Here is an 18,450-nt window from a genome sequence, read left to right on the forward strand (position 1 = left end):
TTTTTCCTCTCTAGCCTCCACATTTGAGAGAAAATATATGACTCTCTAACCTTCTTTGACTCATTTGACTTAACATAATGGTCTCAAGTTCCATTCATTTTCTTGCAAATAACATAATTTCATTCATCTTTATGGCTGAATAAAATTCCATTGTGTATATATGCTATGTTTTCTTTATCCAGTCATCCATTAATAGATACTTAGGCTGGTTCCACAGTTTGGCCATTGTAAATTATGCTGCTATAAACATGAGTACGCATGGATCACCATAGTATGATGGCTATAATTCTTTAGGTTAGATACAGAGGAGTGGTATGGCTGAATCATATGGTGGTTCCATGCCTAGACTTTTGAGGAACCTTCACACTGTGGATATCTCTATTCTTGAATATCTCCATTAACTATGAAACACTCTAAAATTTGAGAACAACTAAAAAGAATGCTTTAAATTAGAAAATTATATTTTTGTTTTATGAGATTGAGGGTATTCTAATTTTGCAGAAGAAAATGACTTTTGTTGAAGTTAAATGACTCTGACCCAAGTCTTCTCTTGTCTTGTCTGGTATAACTAGCTATTATTTTATAAAATAGTAATTGACTTTCATACTCTCCAGGGTCACTTCCAAGTTCATTTGGAACAAATAGTGTCTTTTTGCCTCATTAAAGTCTAGGGAAATTTGACATATTCTAGAGAAGATGAGATGCATAGAATAAACTATAGATAATGAATTTAGATGCTTATGGAATGCATAATGTAGGCATGAACCAATCTTTAATATCGGAAGTAAACTACATTCTCATCAAAAATTGCACACTTTGGGTGCATTTTGGATGCATTAGTTCATTTATGCATTCATGGAATGCTATTGGAGTACCTATGATGTGCCAGGCACTGTGAGGGGTATTAAATTCACAGAGAACAAGACAAATGCTGGGATTTCCTCCGATGCTTACAGTCTAGTAGAAGTAGACCTTGAACAATAATAATCAAACAAACAATAATAATCAAGTAATTAAATTTATAGCATTTCTGAAATGCCACAAATGCTGTGGAGGTGAAGTAGGAGAGCACAATACAGAGAGTCCTAGAGTAGTTATTGCAGAATCTGGATATCATATCCACAGAAGGGACCTTTTAGTTGAGCCCTCCTTTTATTTGGGTTGGGGGGCTGGGGATTGAACTCAGGGGCACTTGACCACTGAGCCACATCCCCTGCCCTATTTTGTATTTTAGTTGGAGACAGGGTCTCACTGAGTTGCTTAGGACATTGCTAAGTTGCTGACGCTGGCTTTGAACTCACAATCCTCCTGCCTCAGCCTCCCCTGAGCCCTCCTTTGAAGGAGGAGTCAGCCTAGTGCATAGATAGTGACAAGGAGAGAACAGGATGCAGCACACACAAAAGTTCCTATGGCTTGAAGGTCAGTGATGTGTTCAAAGAACTGAAGAAAGTCCCGTTGGCTGAAAAAAGTGAGAAGAGGAGGCTGGAGCCATGCAATTGGAGCCTGGGCAGACCAAAGCGTGGGGCTGGGTTTTTGGTCCCGAAGGACCCTACCTGCGTTCTAAGCAGGGAAAGGCATGATCAGATCTGTCATTTAAAAAGATGACTGTAGACAGTATGTGAAGAACAGATTGGAAGGGAAAGGAATGAAGAAACCCAACATTAGTGAGCATTCCAGTGGCCCAGGCCCGGTGGACCTGGTGAGGGTGATAGAAGTGGAGAGAAATGGACAGGCCCCCAGTACATTTGTGTCATTTCCTTTCCTCCATCTCTGCTTGGTGCCAGACACGTCTTGTATTGGTTACAGCCCCAACAACCACCAGGAAAATGACCACCTTGCCCCCAAACACCACCCCTCACATGACGACAACCACAGTGGTGCCTCTAACAACAGCCGTGACGACCCCTGACCTCACAACCAGAACACCGCTTCAGACAAGGGCCACCTCGGGCTTCACAACATCCACCACGTGCCCCCTGACAGCAATGACCTCCCTCCCGGAGGTGGCCACGAGTCTTCTGACCACCGGGCCTTCTACGGAAGGGCCTGTCCTCACCACAGGTAGATGGCAGAACTGGGCCCCTGTTCCCTTCCGCTGGTGAGAGGTGCCCTGATTTCCTTAGAATTAGGTGATCACTGAGGCAGCCCAAGAACCTTCTCTTGGGTCTTTGTGGGGGTGTGTATGCACGTGTTTGTATTCGTGTTCAGGGCCTGTCATCACAGATACCGCGTGCCAGTGGCTTAAACAGGAGAACACATTTACTCACAGCTCTGTGATCTCGGAATCCAAGGCTCAGGTGTCAGCCAGGCTGGTTTCCTGTCAGTCCTCTTTGGTTTGTAGATGCTTGTCTTTTCCCTGGGTCCTCACATGGTCTTTCCTCTGTCTGTTCTTCTGTGAGACCAATCATAGTGGATCAGGTTCCATCCATATGATCTCCTTTGGCCTTAATTACCACTTCAAGGGCTTAACTCAAAATGCAGTCATAATCTGCAGTACTGAGGGTTGTCATGTCAACATGAATATGAATGGAGGGGGGGCGAGATGCAGCCATCAAGCATAGAGCACTTGTGTGTGTGGATATTGTTTCACTAAACTGTTCCTTTATTGTTTCATGTTTTCTTTTTCTGTTTCTTTTCCTTTGTGTTTTTTGACAAGTCAGCTTCCTGGGTTCTCCCTTTGACCTACCAGGAGTCTTGCTTCCTAAAGAACTAGGAAAGTTTATTTGGGGTCAGACTCCAGTGCTATCCTTTTAGGGCGAAGTCTCTGCCTGGTCTTTAGAGATTGGTTGAGGAAATGTTTTTGAAATAGGTCAACTAGTTCTATCCTGGTTTCTCTATATTTCCCCTGAATTTTTCTTGACCCTGCCCCTTGTACCTCTCAAAGTGACTAGCTCCATTGCTTGGTGGGGTTTGTTTAAGCTTCCTCCACATTTCAACCCTGATTCTGAGGTGAGTGTACCGGAAAACAACCACGAGGCAGCATTTAGCAGCCTCAGTCAGGCTCAGATAATTCCAGTGGCTTTCCAATATTGAATTGGCTGATTCTATGATTCTCTGGGTCATCATCAAAATCCATAAACTCTAAATTATTAATCAATTTTGCATTTTTTTTCAAATTCCTTTAAGCTTTAAAATAATCATCTTAAAACATCTTAGTTTCTTTTCCTTGAGTCTCAAAATTACCTTCCATCTTTCAGGAAAGCTGGACATATAGAGAAACCACAAAGCTGACTGTTTTTAAAAAAAAAAAGGGAGGGCTTGTAGGTCTTGGCCCCTCCTAACCCCCCTCCCAGGCCCCTCCCTTACCCCACCAGGGCCCTCCCAGACCCCTCCCACCTCTCCCCAACTCCCTCTCCAGGCACTTCCCTGGCCCCTCCCCATCTCTGAATACTACCACCTACCACAAGAACCGTTCACACTGTTATTTTTTAACTGCGTTTTATCAAACTTTTTTCTCTCCCAGAATCAGCAACTTTTCGTGGTTCCAGCGCGTCTTGGAGAAGCATCAAGGCAACTTCTGCAGACACTGCGTCGTCTATGGCCAAAGGTGAGCGGACCCTTACTGTATCTTTCCTCACCTCTTGGATTAGGGAGAAACACTGAGTAAAGGTGATGCGGAGGTGGGGCATGGTGGCCTAGGCCTGTAATCCCAGCAACTCTGAAGGTTGAGGCAGGAGGATCGCAAGTTCGAGGCCAGTCTCAGCATCTTGTGAGGTCCTAAGCAACTTAGTGAGACCCTGTTGCAAAACAAAAAAATAAAAAGGCCTGGGAATGTGAATCAGTGATTAAGCAGCCCTGGGTTAATCCCTGGTACTAAAAAAAAAAAAAAAAAAAAGTGTTGAAACAGAAGACTACAGATGACCTTGAGGCCCTGAGGCATTTGTGCCCTGAAGTCCACCTGGGACAAGTTGGCATCAGAGCAGCCTTTGTGGTTCGCTAAAGGTAGCAGGTGGCCTCTCTAGCATGTGGTACTCTTCTTTCTCATCCTCATTCCAAGGACTTTAGTTTTCTTTGTTGAAACTCAGTGGGATGCTTGTTTAGTCTTCTCCCTTTGTTCTTCCAAAGGGTCTGAAACTCAGGTTCTTAGGACTATATCCCAGGGGACACAGAAAGAGAGTGACTCAGGGGAAACTGGTGATTCCGTGACTCCTCTTCAACCAGGTGAGGGAGCAGTGTGCTTGTGATTGGTTTGTCTTTGGCCATGGGAACAATCTGCCACATGACTGCATGTCTTAGGATTCTGCTGATTCTGATCCACTGGGGCCTATTCCATATCCTCCTGTGAACTGGGATCAAAGTGAAACCCTTCACAAGCCTCACGGCGGGTGGGGTGGCTTCTGCCCTCCCCTGCTCATTTCCAAAGCCCCTCTGTTGAACTCCACATCTTCTTTAGCAACTTCAGACTTGAAGCCAGGAATAGTGGTAGGAAAATCACAGCTCATTTGTCAAACCGTTACTTATTTATTTTAAATCACACAAACGTTACACTAATGCACATAAAGACAGAAATGAAATTCTCCTTGATTCATTGTCCTCAATCCCAGCCTCTCCACCCCCCAAGATAATCACTGTTAATTGAAGATGGTCATTCCAGATGTTTTTTTTCATTCCCTTATATGTGTGTGATATGTGTGTGTGTGTGTGTGTGTGTGTGTGTGTGTGTGTTTTAAGCCATCATATCATATACAATAAGGTACTGCATGTTATATGATGCATATGATATTTGAGTAAATATCATTATTTACTTAATGATGTATATTGGACCACTTGTTTTTTTCAGTTCATGTAGAGACCAGTATCATTATGTTGAATTGTACTAAAATAGGTCATACCATGGGTACTCATAATATCTATTGCCTATTGAATGGTATTTCAGTTGCTCCAAAGTTTTTCTATTATAAATGATGCTGCTGTGAACATCCTTGAATATGCATGCTTCCTTCAGCAATTATGCAAGCATTTCTCTAGGTAGGTTTGGTGACCAAGCAGTAAAAAGGCTAGATTGAAAAAAAAAATGTGCCCTTTTCAATTTAACAGCTATTACAAAATTGTCCTTGAGAAAGGCTGTGCTGATTTATTTTCCCACCCACAGAATATCTGCTTTCCCATTTCCTCCTTATGCTTGATATGACCATTTTATTTTTTTCAATCTCCTGAGAACATGTCATCTTGTTCTTTTCCTGTTTTGATTAACAGAGAGTTTGAGCATCTATGTCAATCAGAAAACAGCCATCCCTTACCTCAAAGGAGGCAATGTAATAGCACTCACAGGGCTCAGAAGATGGGAGTGGGGGAAGGGGTAGACAGGAGTGCGTGGAAGCAGGGGGAAGTTTTGCAATTAGACTACAAATTAAGATGCAGTGTGAGTGTGATCTGATGTTGAGAAGTTTTGGCTTACATCAACTCATACAGTGTGAAGATCTGGAATGGAAGTTGATAGCTAGAGGGAAACTGGGAGACAAGATCCAAACCCTCTTTGTTTAGGGTTGAAGTAAAGTTAGGGAACTACTATTAGCAAAGGTAGTGGAGGGTCAGGATAGTGTCCCCAAACTACTATTCTCTATTCCATTTTAAACATTAGACTATTTTACACAGAATTACAAGGGAATAATCTCTTTTCTTATTTTCTATACTATCCTGATAATATTAATTTCACTCCTTATGGACCAAATCCTAGGACAGAGGGAGCCCTTGCTGCAATGTCCATAGGTTAAAGCTGAAGAGGAGCTTGCCACAAGGCCGGTAGGGGCTGTTTCATTTAATAGCTCTTAGCAGATGCCCAGAGAGCTGTTTTATCTAAATTTCCCAAGGTCAATAGTTTTCAGGTACAGAACCAGGAAGTCTAGCTCTGATTGCTTTTTTTTGGGGGGGAGGGTGAGGAAGAGTACTAGGGATTGAACTCAGGGGCACTCAACCACTGAGCCACATCCTCAGCCCTATTTTGTGTTTTATTTAGAGACAGGGTCTCACTGAGTTGCTTAGTGTCTCGCTTTTGCTGAGACTGGCTTTGAACTCATGATCCTCCTGCCTCAGCCTCACAAACCTCTGGGATTACAGGCGTGTGCCACTGAGCCCAGCTGATTACATGTTCTTAAATATGACTTGACTTACCTGGGCTTCCAGTCTGAAATAAAAGGTCATGATTTTTTTTTCATTTATCACCCTATTCTTCCCATTTTTTTATTACAATGAAACACAGTATATCTGCAGTCACCACCTATTGAGGACTTAACTGTATATTAGGCGATGATTGAAAAGTTTTTATGTCCATGTTTGTACTTAAATTTCACAGTGATCATCCAGCAGGTACAGCTATGATCCTCATTTTACAGGTAAAGAAATGAAAGATAATAGAATTTATTAAAGAAGCCAATACTTTCTTTTATTAAAGAAGCCAATACTTTTTTCCCCACTGTACATTTTATTTGTATTATCTCTTATTTTTCATGAATTCCTATGAGGTAAGTAGAGTTATCCCCTCTGTTTTAGAGTCCACGAAGATGAATAACTTGTCCAGTTGATGGCAAGCCTCGATTTAACCCATGTCTTTCCGACTCTAAGGCTACTCTGACAATCCCATGCTGCTTCCTTCTGATCTCCCCTTTGGAGCCTCTTATAGAATAAGGGTTCTTCTTTGTTTTATCGAAAATGCTTTAACCCAATTTAGAGGGCCTGCACGTCTCTGGGTCCTCCCCAACTCCGATTCTGGCTAATTGTCTCTAATTCCCTCCCCATTTCTTCACATTTTTTTTTTTTTTTTTTTTTTTGGATAGTAAGGCTTCTGTGGTTGAGGGCTAGTTTAAATCCTTAGCATTCCTCAGAGTAGCAATTCTTCCCTCCACTCTATGGATGCTTAGAAATGGAGCTCGAAATGTGGAGCCACTTGCCCCAGATCACACAGCTGGAGAGAGAGAGAGAGAGAGAGAGAGAGAGAGAGAGAGAGTCAGTCACACCCCAGATTCAGGGATTTTTTAACTATGTCCATTTTTTAAAAATAACTTTATTTATTTATTTATTTTTTTAATGTGGTGCTGAGGATCTATCCCAGTGCCTCACACATGCTAGGCAAGCACTCTACCACTGAGCCCCAGCCCCAGCCCACTATGTCCAATTTTAAACTATGTCCTTAAATGAGGATTGTCTATGGATAAACTTTGGGTGGAGATGGGGAGCATAAATCCCTTGAAATTATATGTAGACTTTTCTGTGTTTGTGTGTACACAGTTTTCTGTGGAAAAGCTCAGAACTTTCATGGGATTCTCCAAAATTTCTGCAATTTCCCAAATGGTTAGGAACCATAATTCAATTACAAACACAAAACACCCACGAATGAAAACTCTGATGAAGATCTTACGAAGATTGTTTTTCTCCCTCTTAGAAGTCTAACAGGAGCATGCAAACTCTTAACCCTCTAAGAGGATTCATTTCATTTATTTCTGGGAAGCAAAAGTACGTGCAGTGATCCCAAATTGTTCCCTAAAGCCTCGATCACCATTATTTATGGACTCCTAAAGCCAGAGCAAATAGAGTGGTCTGGGATTAAGTCCCCTGCTGATTGTATCTCAGGCTCACTTTAATGGCTTCAATATCTCCAGTTCTTTCTTTCTAGTCCTCCTCCTGGTCTCTGGGTGGCCTTGGCTGGGGTTTAAGAGGACCCGAATGCTCATGAGTACATCACCATTTTGTGGTGATTTTTGTTTGTTCCCCTTCTTGCTCTGTCCTTTCTGAAATCTCAGTTTCCTCAAACTGTACAATGAGGATAATAATAAAGGACTTTTAAGAGACAGTTAGGTGGGGAAATGCATGCGTGTATAACCATTAGCTGGTAAATGACTGTCCTCATGAAGGATTCCTGTGTCCTTTCTTTACATTTCTGCTGCTAGTCCCCCTCACACGCCTTCCTTGTTAGGTTGATCCAGAAGGATAATAAGAGGCCATTAGTATCCGATGTCCACTGACTTGCTATTCCTGATACATTCATAGACACTTTGTCATTTTTATTATTTTTTAAATTACTAATTACACTGGGGAAATAGCCCCTGAGTGACAAAATTATGAACTTGAGGAAGTTATAAAATCTTTAAAAATCTTATAGTAGTGATTCTCCAAGAACAGAGTAAATGTGAGATTCTGAACGCTTTCCACTGACTCCTTTTTAGGATGCTCTGCGGAACTGGCAATTACTGGCTTTATTACTACAGATAGACGTCTTCATTCTCCCTTCATTGTTTTGTCTTTCTTAATCTATGCTCAGTTTTGTTCCACTTTGTAATTTAGACTTGAAAAATCAAGTTCTATCTGAAAAGGAGCCGTGATCTAGCTTGCCATTCAAGGCTTCCAGATTCATGTTTTTCATGTTATAAGGCCACTCTGTGTCCACATCTTCTAGCTTAATGGCCCCCTCCTCCAGTTATAGAGTCTTTGGTCTGCATCAAGAGAAACTCTACCCAGGATTGACATCCTCACCTCCACTCTTTAACTGTATAGAAATGGAGCTCAGAGATGCAGTGACTTATCCAAGATCACACAGCTAGACAGAAGCAAAGCTAGGACTCATAGCCAGGATCCAGGTATACTGATCATGAGTCTATGAACTCCTAGAGTGAAAGGTGGGTGTAGAGGGAAGTGTTGTGTGGAATACTGGGGAAACTGAGGCACTGAGAAGACCAGTGATTTGAGAGAGGCCTTTCAATGAGTTGGGAAGAGATCTGCCACCAGAGCCAACTCTCCTGATCTTGTGCATGGACGGCCTCTGTCCCAGGACTGGCAGGCATTATCTCTCAACAGAGCTCCGTTGAGGCAGGGTTTCATATTCACTCCTAAAGTATTAGGATTCACTTTTTTCTCAGCTCCTCAATGGATCATTATACCAATCACCAACATGAAGTCAAAATAGTAGACTAATTCAAATTTAATGCACCTGAAAAATGCAAGTCAAATCTACAACAAGATTCCATCTTGCTCTAGTCAGAGCGGCAAGGAACAAGAAAACAAACAACAATAAGTGCTGGCGAGGTTATGGGGAGAAAGGAACACTTGTACATTGTTGGTGGGATGTACACTAGTACAGTCACTCTGGAATTCGGTTTGGAGATTCCTTAAAAAACTAGGGATGGAACCCCCATATGACCCAGCTATCTCACTCCTGGGTACTTTCCCCAAAGATATAAAATAAGCCAACTACAGTGACACAGCCATATCAATGTTTTTTTAAAAATATTTTTTAAGTTATCAATGGACCTTTTTTGTTGTTGTTGTTTATTTATATGCAGTGCTGAGAATCAAAGCCAGTACCTCACACATGCTAGGCAAGCGCTCTACCACTGAGCCACTACCCCAGTCCCCACATCAAGTTTACAGCAGCACAATTCACAATAGCTAAATTATGGAATCAGTCCAGATGCCCATTGAAAGATGAATGGATTAAGAAATTGTGATACACACACACACACGCACACACACACACACACAGACACCATGGAGTTCTACTCAGCCATTAAAAAGAATGAATTTATGGCATTTTCTGGTAAATGGATGGAAATGGAGAATATTATTCTAAGTGAAATTAGCCAGACTCAGAAACTCAAAGGTCAAATTTTTTTTTCTCATATGCAGAAGCTAAGAGTACAGGAAAAGAAAAGGTGAAGGAAGGATAAGATTACATAAAGAACCGATTAAACACTAATTAATAGATGAATGAAAGAAAGTCTAGTTGAGTAGAGGAAGGAGAAGCGGGAGGAGGAAGGGAAAAGGGGAAGGGAAAGGCGGGGTCATGAACTTAAATCTATTTCCGTGCATGTATGAATTTGTCAGGATGAACCCAGCTACTCTGTATAATAACCATTAAGGTCTTAAAAAAACATTAATGCACCCAAATGTACATGAGAACTTTAGTGTAAATCTAGTAAAATTGGAAGCAATAGTGTAGCTCTGATAATGTAACATTTTTCTTTTTCTTTGCTTGTGATTTTTGGCAGTAGCTTCTTGTGGTTGTTTGTTTATTTATCATTTTTAGTTCCAGGGACAGGAATGATTGCAGAGTGGGGTAAGGATGCTTTGGGGAACATTTTTTCCTACTACTGTGTGTTCTTTGAAAGCCAGCACAAGCTTCACTGTGCTGCTGGCCTCTCCATGGAGTCAAAGGATCGTCAGAGGAAAACCGTAGCTGGAGATGGAACTTTCTTATCTTTCTCTTGTAGTCTGGCGTTTGGTTTAGACACATGGAAAAAGGTAACATGATCTTTACTTGCTACTCTGTATGTGGCACAGAACATAAAAACCAGGAGCTTCTGGACTGTGGGAAGGGGTGGGAAAGGGCTCCACATTTTACTGGCACAGACAGGTGTGTGGGTGGCAAGCCGTCATGGGGCTTCATGTTTTTAGATAGAGACGTGAAAAGTTCACTGGGGCCTGAAGAAGTGAGAGATGGATTCTATCTTGGAAAAGAGAGCCAAGGTCAGGGATGGTTTTACTCAATGTTCTTCGCATTGGTTCTTCCAAGATGAGATCATTTCATTGATGGGGGATGAGGGAAGCTCCTGCAGGGTCACCTAAGGGCAGGGAGACCAGCTTGAGCAAACACAGGGAAGACTGACAAGAGCGTGAACTCTCTAGAGATGGTTTCACAGTCCAATTTGAGCTAATGGAGACAGGAAGCTGTGGCTAGATTCTTAGAGACTTGAATGGCGGATTGAAGAATTTAGATTTCATTCATTCCAGATTCCTTCGGAGGAACCGTTCATGACTTCTGAGTAGGGAATGCCATTTCCAGCTCTGTCTTGGGGACAAATGCTCTGGCAGGAGTGTGGCAGATGTGTTAGAGGAGCAAGCCTGGAGGCAGGCAGGCTACCCAGTGGGCTCCTAGAGTATTTCAAGTAAGAGAGGAATGTCTGGACCCGAATGCTGGTAGCAGCAATGGTAGAGAAGGATGCGCCAATCACTTAGGACTCTGGAGTCAGAGGACTTGGTCACAAAAGAAAGAAGGAAGCCACTTGGGAGACTGGGTTGGTGGGATGGGTTAACTGGTAAGGGAAGTGCAGAGGAAGAGCAGACTTTGTGTGGAAGATCTTGCGATTGATTGACATGCCTCTGAGAAATGGCTAGCAGGCAGTTAGAAGTGTGGGTCTGGGATGACTCCTGATGCCAGGGTGGAGGGGGGTGCCTTTCATCATTGGCACTTACCTTATCAAAATACTTACTGTGATGATGCACAGAGTAAATGCTAAGAACTCGCCAGTCTTCCCTGATTTCTTGTGTGTGACCTCAAGAGGGATGGTTCAAAGATATAATTATTGCTAATTGCACTTAATTGAGTGCTTATTATGTTCCAGGGCTGGGCTCAGTGCTCTGGATACAGTGTGTCCTTCTGAGGCATTGTCTAGATCTGTGAGGAAGAGTCTAGTATTCTGTCCAAGAAGAAGAAACAGGTTTGGAGAAACTAAGGAATGTACCAGAGTTTGAGCTACGGGTCTCTTGGGCTCTTGAACCTGGCCCCTTAAACACTTCATTGTGTCATCAGCAAAGGGGGAATGAGGGAAGCTCCTGCAGGGTCACCTAAAGATATTGGGAGGTGAAGGGAGAGATGAAGAGGTGCAGAGGAGGGTCCCCTCTCCCCCTGCCCTGTTGAAGGAACATTAGGGAGAAAGTGGTGGGATAAGAAAAGCCAGTAAGGAGGTAGAAAGGAAGATATCAAAAGCAGGATGGGATCCAGAGGGCACAGGGTCAGAGGAAGCTGTCAAGGGTTAGGAAGGATGTAGCTGTCTGTGAGGAAATCCTCAATGCTGTGCACTGTGGCAGGGGGGCCTCAAAGAAGAAGTGCAAGAGAAGTTAGAGTTAAGAGGAGGCTGAGGAGCTTGCGCTTAGAGTCCATGCAATCTATAAATATCAGACCAGGCCTTGGGTGGGGTCATGGGAGCTTTGTGAAAAATATAGATCACTCTGCTGAAGCCAAGACTTGCCACATAAGAACCCCATTCGATTGGCCAAGAAACTGTATGTGTAGAAATTTCCTCATGAGATTCTTTCTTAGCCATCCCAGCTGCAGTTCTGAGAAGGAAGTACAGTACAGTCTGCTTATTTTACAGAGGAGGAAACTGAGGCATCAATGTATTTGAAAAGCTCAAAGAGGAGGAGCGACCAGCCCCTTGGTGAGACTCTTTGGGTTCCCAAATGAGAGCTGATTCCCCCATTCTGCATTGTTTCATTAGATAAAAGGGAGCCCTGTTGGAACTGGATACTTTTCTTGGTCCTTAGTTGATCAAGGGCATAAAGAAGTTATAAGAGGAATTGTCATTTCTCAGTCCAAGCTCAGCATAAGGAACAGAGGGGAGCAGAGAACAAGGTAGAGCTCAGGTTTGCTCACGAATGCCATCGTTAGAAGCGAGAAATTGGATGCTGTTGATTTCAAAGTCCACATCTTCTGCGAGGCATTAGCAGATCTGTTTTATCTCTTATTCCTGGTGCTGCTCACAGACTTGAATCGGTTGGTAGGCTGACATTCCGGGGGATAAAGCAGAAGGACAGACAGTGGATGCTCACGATTCTTCTCACAGTCGCATTATATCCTATCTGCCGCACAAATGGTATTTTTTATTAATAAAGTTGGAATTGAATCCATGTAATTCTAGCATCTAGCAGCTCACCTTCAGAAAGGTCAGCCAAATAAGATCAAAGACAGTTGTCAAGCTTCAAGAGTTATGTCTGGCAAGTCAAACACAGAGGGGAAAAGAAGTTAAGTGTGAGGCATTGAAATAGAACACAGAGCCGGACCAATGCTAGAGTGTGACCTCTCTGCAGGGACAAATGTCCTCCTATTATTGATCCAGGGAGGGGCTTCCAGGCTCTTAGAGAAAGTTCTGATTTCACAGGGGTGCAGGGTCCATGGGTCCTCAGTGATAAGATCTCTGTTCTCCTCACTGGGAATAATTCTATTAATAAAGACAAAAATGCCCTTGGCAAGAGCATGCTACATGCAGTTGGTAGGTGTGATGAGCCCTGCATGCTCAGAAAGAAGGGAAGTGGAATCTGTAATCAGATGTCATTGCTATATCACTTACTAGCAATCATTATTAGCTGTGCAACCTTGGGCATGGCCTGGGACCTCTCAGAATTTCAGTTTCTTCCTCTTTCAATCATTCTTTCCAAGTTTACTTAACTCATAGAATCATTTTGAAGCTCAGTGGAAACAACATACGCTTCATGTCCTTCTGATGCTTCCGTTGTGCTCATAATAATCATTGATGTCAATGTGCATTAGGATCTCCTTCCCTAAAACTGTACCCATATAGGTGGCAGCTGACTGGGGTTTCATTCTAAATGGATTGCTTATTATTGCATTCAGTTTCCAGAGCAAATCTTTGCAGAGCAAGAGTTCTGTGAGCTCTTCCCACATTTTACAAAGTCCATCAAACCCAGAGGATAAGAGCTTGAGCTCTGCAGGTAGATAATCTTGGCTCTGAGATTTGCTCTGCCCCTTCCTAGCCACGTGACCTTAGCAAGTTGCCTAACCTCTCAGTGCTGCAAAAGTTTCCCACTGAAAGACAAGGACAATAACCATGCCCACTGCACAGCATTTTCTGAGGATTAACTAATGTCAAACATGGAAAATACCTTGAGCTGTTATTTGGCTTGTAGTCAATTCTTAGCTGCATTATTGTTGTTGGTACTATCAATAATTCCAAGGCTGCTTGGTAGAACACGAGCCTTCCCACAGCCCTGAGTCTGGAGTTACTGATCAGCTGGTCTGGTTATAACAGAATGCCAGATATTGCCCTCAGAGGGGCGTCAGAGGGAACAGGTGAGAGTGGGAGGTCTTATGTTTGCTTCGCTGACACCCTTAGATTGGCACCCAAGAGAGGAGCCTGAGCCGGGACCTCTAGTGATTAGATTTTGCTGCTGAGCTATCTCAGGAGCTTGGAGGGTGGAAGCAGTTTTCCAACCTGGGTGCCCCTTTTTCTAGGGTTTCTGTTTCTCTCCTGTTTACCTCTCTTGTGTGAAATGTGACAGCATCTCAGCATTCCTTCCTCTCTATGATCCTCTTCAAGTATCAACACAATTTGCTCTCTGTTCCCTTTCAAAAAAAAAAGAGGCGCACACCCACATTTGCTCTGGTAGCTAAGGAACCCCCGACTCCTGAATATTCTTCTCTTTGGTTTATTAATTAAAGTGTATATGTATTGTGTTCTTTTGGCTCATTCCTTATAGAGGCTTCCAGATTTGAAAAAATATATATGTGAGTTCAGTAAATGGGTGTTTCCACTTTTTTCAGGGGAGTTCTGAAATCCCATGTCTGTTAATGCTGACAGGCAAGGTCAGCAAATAAGAATAGTGTGTAGAAGTCAGCAAACACAGGTTCTTGTCACTTTCCTTGGAATTCACTACTGTGAAGACTTGAGCCAATAAACTTCTCTTTCTCGATTTCAATTTCTCCCTTGACTAAATAAGTAAATAAATAGATAGATACATAGATTGATAGATAGGAAGCCAAGGAGGTAATTTTGAATTCCTCCCAATTCTAAAATATTCAAATTGCCATTTTTTTGGGATACCTTTGCTTTCTCTGGATTTCTTAAAACCATACCACCAGTGATCCAGAGAGGGCAGCATAAGCCAGGGGTTCCTCACGAAAGAAAAGAAACTTCTCAGAAGGCCTGCAGTTGTCACTTTCAGAATCCTAGGACTGCGTTAAGATTGTATCATTGAATTGACTTATTTCAGAACTAATTTTGTTTGGGAAGTGGATCCACATGAGTCCTGGGGTCTATCAAGACTGTTGAAATGTACCCACTGAGAAGACGAAGTGCAGTTATTTCTCATTGATTTCTGGCTAGAATTCCTCTCATTGGAGAGTTTTTGTTTTCAAACTGGATTTTAATGCACTCTTTCTTTTCTCCCAGAGTGGCTGTAATCCAGTCTTTTTTTTTTTTTTTGAGTCATTCAGATTTGGGTTCAAATTTCCTGTTATTGTCCCTTTATTGTCTGAGTTATCTTGGGCAAGTGATTCAACAAAATAAATAAATAAATAAATAAATAGGAAGTAAAGGAGGTAATTTCTTTCAACTTTAGTTTGCATGTCTATAAAATGTTTTTTGTAAGCATTAAATGTGATGATTTACATAAAGGGATTGCCACTGTGCCAGGCACCTAGTAAGTCTTCAATAAACTGATTCTGGCAGGAGTCTAGTAATTTAAAGCAAATTGTTACTAATGAAATGGGAGCAGGGATGATATTTAAAGTGAATTCTTAAAGGACTTTTGAATGTAAAATGTCGATGGCAGCTCAGAATGGCACATAGCACTTGGTCTTTGCTGAGTGAGATTGTGGGTTCTACCACCTGAGGCAGAATCATGTGGAAGGAGAAGTCTGTTGTCACCTGAGAGTCTCATTGGAAGGCTCTTCAGATTAAAACTGTGCTCAGATAGGATGCATTTAATTTCCTGACTCCACTGGGTTGTTTCTGCACCAGTAGGCTCAGCATGCCAGGGCCAAAAGGTACATTGAGGCCTGTGGGTCACACTCTCGTCTGGGTTGCAGCCACTCAGCTCTGCCACCACAGCACAGAAGCAGTCGTAGCCAATAAGGAAACAAATGGGTGCCACTGTGCTTCCATAGAACTTAGGAGTACAGAAATCTGAATTTTGTACAGTTGTACAGTCTTTGCTTTCCTCTCAACCCTTTAACAATATGGAAACAATCCTTGGTTTGTGGACTGTACAGAAACACTCAATGAACTGGCCTTGACCCTCAGGTAGTACTTTGCAAACCCTTGGTCTACACCATGCAGACTCAGGAGGGTTCCTTGGAAGGGACAGGTGGGTGCTCAGCTCTTGCAGAACAGCCTCTGAATGAGGCTTCCTACCCTATTAAGTTTTAAGTCCTTAGATGGTAAAAGTGCAGTTCTTAGTGCCATAGTTTTCTTGCTTAAAATTTATTGACTTTGCATGTTACAGAATAAATATATTCTCTTGTGAAAAAAAAAGGTCAAAACATCATCAAATGAAAGTTCATATGTATTCCCCTCTCTATGAGCAAGAGATAATTTCTGCAACAGTTTGGGCTATATCCTTTCATATCTTTCTTTGAAAAACATAATAATATGTTTTATTATTTTTTTTAAATTTTTTCTTTCCTCTTTCTCTTCTTTCTTTTCCTCCTTTTACAAAATTATCCTATGTTCTCTTTTAAAAATTTTTTTTTGTAGTTGTAGATGGACAGTCAGCCTTCATTTTATTTGTTTATTTTTATGTGGTGGTTGAGGATCGAATCCAGTGCCTCACACATGCTAGGCAAGCCCTGGGCTGCTGAGCTACAGCCCCAGCCCACATTCTGTGCTCTTTTAAACTCACTTTAAATTTTATCCAACAGCTACTATATCCTGCATGGATTAGATTAAATGATATGAAATATTTCTTAAAACAATTAAAACTTTTGTCTTTTTTATTACCATGTATTAATTGTAAAAACGAATGGGTTTGACTGCAATGTTTCCATACATGCATATATCCTGCTTTGATCATGTCCCGCTTCCTTAAAAACTCTTTATTTTGAAATAATGTTAGATTCACAAGTAATTGCAAAAACAGCCCGGAAAGATGCCCTAGGCATATCTGCAGCATCCCCCAGTGGTAGTGTCTTATATACATAGTACAAACTAGGAAACTGACATGGGCACAGTTCAATTGACTAGTTATTAAACCTACTCAGATTCTATCAGTTTTTATAGATACTTATTTAAATTTTTTTTATCTATAAAAACAACATCAATCAATCAAATTCTATTGGGCATCATTCTTTATTGGTGCTATTAGATCCAGGGGTGTGTACTTTTCTATTGGCATCTCTCCAACCCTTGATTGGCTGTGGGCTGCTGTGTTTCAAACAGCTCTCTTCAAAATCTCACTAAGAAGGTCACCGTGGTGCTGCTTCAGAGAAATAACACACAGCCTCCGAGTTTGCTCTTGACTCAGACATCTTGGAGAATTTCCAATGATTCACACATGATATGAAGAGTGTTTTACTGCTAAATTTTTCTAACTATTTGAGAATATTTAGAAGTTATGCAAAAGTACTGAGAACAGATTTAAATTTTTTTTAGTTATAAGTGGACATAATATCTTTATTTTATTTTTATGTGGGGCTGAGGATTGAACCCAGCGCCTCACGCATGTGAGGCGAGTGCTCTCCCTCTGAGCCATAATCCCCGATAACAGATTTTTAATTGTCTATAATCTTACCATTCAAAGTCAGATGTGTTTGTTTTAGTGTTTCTTTTTAGTTTTCTTTGGGGAGCAAGAGGTATGCATGTGTTTCTGTATATACTTTTAAGTATCCACACATTCATTCCTTATGCTAACTTAGTACTATATCCTTTTAAAAGATTAGTATGCAAAGATAACTTCCTCAGGTCATTCAGATTTCATTGTAATAAGACATCCAGAATTATAAAGGTGAAAAAGACATAGGAGATCAGATGGTAAAATGTCAGCATTTTCAGATGAAGGCTGTATAGCTCAGAGAGGGGAAGTGTCCTGGCCATGGTCACACAGCTAGCAAGCATGGGATAAGCACTTACTGATGGTGGAGAGGGTCCCTGGATGCCAAAGTAAGAGAGGTTACATGGAAGGACTTGGAAGTCCTCTAAAATCGGGGTTGTTACAGGAATTCCATTTTGTCAAGTACCCTTGCCTACCAAGAAATCAAGAGACCACTTCACTAGTTTATAGCAAGAATTCTAACTACCAAGAAATCCCTAATTCAGTGTTTTTCATTTAAATAAATGCTTGCCCTAAAGGGAAATCTAATATTAATCAGAGGTTTTGGTGAATCTGTAAGCTCAGAAAAAGTTTTTCTTTAAAAGATTTTCAAAAATTTTAAATAACACCTAATAATGCTACCTATCTGTGGGGTACCTTGTGATATTTCAATACATGTATACAGTGTGTGCTGGTCAGATCAGGGTAACTGGTATGTTCATCACCTCAAACATTTATTTGGAACATCAAAAATCCTAATGGCTATTATGAAATATACAATTACTTGTTATCAACAACAGTTACCCTATTCTACTGGAGAACATCAGAAGTTATCTGTTCTACCCACTTTTCTCTGTAACCATTAACCAACTTTTCATTCTCCCTTCCCCCTGAGCTTTCCCAGTCTCGCTGGTAACCACTATTCTATGCTCAACTTCTCCAAGACCAACATATTGAGCTTCCATATATGAGTGACAGCATGCAGTGTTTTCTTGCTGTGGTTGACTCATTTCACTTAATATAATGTCATCCAGTTCTACATTGCTGCAAATGACAGGATTTTATTCTTTTTATGACTATATAATATTCCTTTGTATATTGTATACACATCCCATTTTCTTTATCTGTTCATCTGTTTGTTGATAACTTGTTGATTCCATATCTTGTATATTATGAAAGGTGCTGCATTAAACATGGGAG

At 41.5% G+C, this 18,450-nt stretch overlaps 1 protein-coding gene across 5 annotated transcripts in view; it reads left to right on the forward strand.

The window, feature by feature from the left end:
- The window catches only part of TIMD4 (T cell immunoglobulin and mucin domain containing 4), a 33,962-nt gene that overhangs the window by 7,142 nt on the left and 8,370 nt on the right, over nt 1–18,450 (forward strand). For 3 of the 5 annotated variants that reach the window (XM_081280398.1, XM_081280400.1, XM_081280401.1), the window contains 3 exons: nt 1,807–2,061; nt 3,464–3,547; nt 4,066–4,161. In XM_081280398.1, the coding sequence (XP_081136524.1) occupies nt 1,807–2,061; nt 3,464–3,547; nt 4,066–4,161 (435 nt within the window). The remainder of the gene's footprint in view (nt 1–1,806; nt 2,062–3,463; nt 3,548–4,065; nt 4,162–18,450) is intronic. The other 2 variants (XM_081280399.1, XM_081280402.1) reach the window with 2 other exon arrangements.

The sequence above is a fragment of the Spermophilus citellus genome (assembly GCF_964194105.1).
Source record: "Spermophilus citellus genome assembly, chromosome: 1".
In the NCBI taxonomy this organism is placed as follows: domain Eukaryota; kingdom Metazoa; phylum Chordata; class Mammalia; order Rodentia; family Sciuridae; genus Spermophilus; species Spermophilus citellus.